The sequence below is a fragment of the Citrus clementina genome, unplaced genomic scaffold (assembly GCF_000493195.1).
Source record: "Citrus clementina cultivar Clemenules unplaced genomic scaffold, Citrus_clementina_v1.0 scaffold_5, whole genome shotgun sequence".
NCBI classification, from domain to species: domain Eukaryota; kingdom Viridiplantae; phylum Streptophyta; class Magnoliopsida; order Sapindales; family Rutaceae; genus Citrus; species Citrus x clementina.
In genome coordinates this window covers 25,086,375-25,089,906 of record NW_006262201.1, presented here as the reverse complement: position 1 = coordinate 25,089,906, position 3,532 = coordinate 25,086,375, and the positions used below count along the sequence as shown (strand labels likewise).

General features: G+C 34.1%; 1 protein-coding gene across 1 annotated transcript in view; it reads left to right on the top strand.

The window, feature by feature from the left end:
- The window catches only part of LOC112098072 (disease resistance protein At4g27190-like), a 6,739-nt gene extending 4,907 nt beyond the window's left edge, over nt 1-1,832 (top strand). The window contains 2 exon segments of the mRNA XM_024183673.1: nt 262-758; nt 1,224-1,832. Of these exon segments, the coding sequence (XP_024039441.1) occupies nt 262-758; nt 1,224-1,832 (1,106 nt within the window).
- Nucleotides 1,833-3,532: the final 1,700 nt, after the last annotated feature.

Sequence of the window (3,532 nt, the reverse complement as noted above, 5' to 3'; positions counted from 1 at the left end):
TCCAAGTAATGGTATGTGTTTATCGATTCACTTTGCGAAGTAATGGTGTTACGAACACCACTTCGAAGTAATGGCAATAAGCTTAATTCCACTATACCACATTTAAACATATACACATGCGTTGTAAATATATTTTTAGAAGTTATAGCACAAAACATGTAAGTTTAATGTATATATATATCTAATGCCTTTCAAAAAAAGAAATTTATATATATCCAGTGCAATTGTTTTGGTTTATGCAGATTGGATTCCGTGACATAGAGCATTTGCAACTCTCACATTTTCCACGCTTGAGAGAAATATGGCACGGCCAAGCAGTGCCTGTCAGCTTCTTCAACAATTTACGACAACTGGCTGTGGATGACTGCACGAATATGTCGAGTGCTATTCCTACCAATCTGCTACGTTGCTTGAACAATTTGAGATGCCTGGAAGTGAGGAATTGTGATTTAATAGAAGAGGTGCTTCATTTAGAAGAGCTAAATGCTAAGGAAGAACATATAGGCCCCCGGTTTCCTAGGCTTAACAGACTAAGGCTTATTGATCTTCCAAAACTCAAAAGATTCTGTAACTTCACTGGGAATATAATTGAACTGTCTGAGTTGGAGAATCTAACTATTGAGAATTGCCCTGATATGGAAACATTCATATCCAACTCGGTAGTGCATGTGACAACAAATAACAAGGAACCTCAAAAATTAACATCAGAAGAGAACTTTTTGCTGGCTCATCAAGTACAACCCCTCTTCGATGAAAAGGTGATTATTATTATTATTTTTATTTTCCCCTTCACTTTTGTTTGCACAGATGTAATTTCATTAGAATCAAATCAAATTTTATGACTCATCTTTTTGCATGTCATCTTGATTCATATATGAATTAACAATACAACTACAGTTATGAACTAACTTTATAGTATGAATTAAAAAAATGTCTTAAATTATTTCGATGACTGGTAACATGAGGTGATGAACTATATCAATTATGCTTGTCGCATCTCTGTTTTCCTAGCTAATTCATATTGGATTTAGTATCAGATTTCATTTATGTGTTTCAAAGGGTAATCGATTTGATACTTATATTTGGGATCCTACTGCAAAGCATACTAATTTGGAAATAAAATATAAAATGCCGTGATTAATCTTGTCCATAAAATATGCAGGGGAATACTGCAGAGATTGGATACATATTTTCATTTACAACTTAATTTTGTTGATTTTCAGCTTACATTCCCTCAATTGAAGGAGTTAAAGCTATCTAGATTACACAAAGTGCAGCATCTCTGGAAGGAAAATGACGAATCCAACAAAGCGTTTGCAAACTTGAAAAGTCTAGAAATATTTGAATGTAGTAAGTTACAGAAATTAGTACCAGCTTCGTGGCATTTGGAAAATCTTGAGGCTTTGAAAGTATCGAAGTGTCACAGGTTGATAAATTTGTTGACGCTCTCAACATCTAGAAGTCTGATAATTCTTCAAAGTATGACGATAGCTGATTGCAAAAGGATAGAAGAAATCATACAGTCGCCGGTTGCAGAAGAAGCGAAAGATTGCATTGTTTTCAAGGAATTAAAGTACTTGGGACTTGATTGTTTGCCAAGCCTAACAAGCTTTTGTTTAGGTAATTACGCTCTTGAATTCCCGTCCTTGAAACAAGTAGTTGTGAGACAGTGTCCAAAAATGAAGATCTTCTCTCAAGGAGTCTTAGACACACCAATGCTAAACAAAGTGAACGTCACCGAAGAAGAAAAAGATGATGATGAAGGATGTTGGGAAGGCAACCTCAATGACACCATAAAAAAATTGTTCAATGAAATGGTGAGTATCAATTAAGTTTTGGTGCTATTTAGAAAATTATTTTATAGAAACTAATGTGATATAATATGATTGGTTGACTGAAAATATATAATAATAAATAAATAAATAAATTATGAGGGCCATGTAATGTTTTTGTTCAACCAATCATATTATGTCGTATTAGTTTATACAATATTGTTTGTGTACAAGAGGTGGTGGTCGTATCATTACTCTTGCTTTATTATTATTATGGTTGTAATGTATGCTTGCTTACACGAGTAATTACAAAATGTGCAGAATTCTAAAGAAAAGATTGAGCCAACCCTTCAGGTACAGTGAAGAAGCTATCTCAAACCAGGCCAATCTCGTGTACATGATTCAACTTGCTCGTTCTCCTGTACTTGAATAATTTGGTTCTAAACGCATTTGCAACTTTTTTGTCATGCTACAGACATGCAAGACACTTTGGATTTGTTTGATGCATTCTCTGTTTAAGGAAGGACTTGAATTGATGTTTCATGTTTCATGCAATTTTCAATTAGATACTGTTTAAACTTCTGCATTATTCATTCAATCGGTGTTTTAAGCATTTGATTTCTAACTAGTCCTGATAGAAGATCATTAGCTGAAGAAAACATCATAACATTTGTGGCATTATCAGAATAAGAATAGTTTTATGAGTATAGTAAAATTAACTCGACCATTATTAAAAGGAATTAATCCGTCAACTTTAAGTAAACTTTAGATGATGGTTCTGACCTAAACCATTTTAATGCTTGGCAAAATCACATCCTGAGCATAGAGTAAAGAAAGTGGCATACATGGTAATCAACTTCAAGAAGCTCTTCGAAATGCATAATACTGTTGGGGAGAAAAGAAAAAAGAAAGAATACAAATAAAAAGAAGTCACACATCATCAGCAGTTTTTCGGGAACACAAAAATGTTATAATAACTTTTCTTGATTGCCACCCACATGCTAAACTGATCAAATACAAAACAGGATACAGAAAATCTCTAACCTTTTTGGCATTGAAGAAGACGCCAGTGCTTTCAAAAGAAAATCCTTGATTGTTGGCATTCTGGTTTGAAAAATATGAGTCCAATTCCTGTGTCCAGTCATGTACCAAATCAGGACGACCTGCAAGTCATACAAAGATGACAAAAATACACTATAAATTGCGTAAAACCAATTCAAGTCAATTGGAGAAGTAAATCAAGGACCATTTGCAATAGTTGTTCTCCACATCAAATTTGGGTGTCCATCGTCTTCATCCTCTTGTGCACTGAACCTGAGAGTCCACGAGAAATACATATAAAAATTAGGCATGATTGAAATTGATAGTAGTACAAAATGGATATAAACATCACGATGAACAAATTAAATTGTTCCCTGTCAGACAAATCCAACCTGCAAGCTTAAGCTCTTAAGCTAGACCAAATCACCGTGCAAATAACAATACATAAGGCCAAAAAAAGATAATATGTATCATTCATATGCTTCGCCCTATAGAAATGATTTGGGCCATAGGTCAAATATGTTAAAAGCAGCAATACTAAACCCAAAAGCCAACTGGTACGCGAAGATTAACTCTCAGGTCTGAAATCTGAAACACTTTACATAGACACCAATAAAAGGATTTTACACAACATTGACAACACAGCATATTAATTTCCAAAAGCACAGCTATTTCCTCGTGAAATGCCTAATCAGCACCTATGAAATTAAGCTTTATAA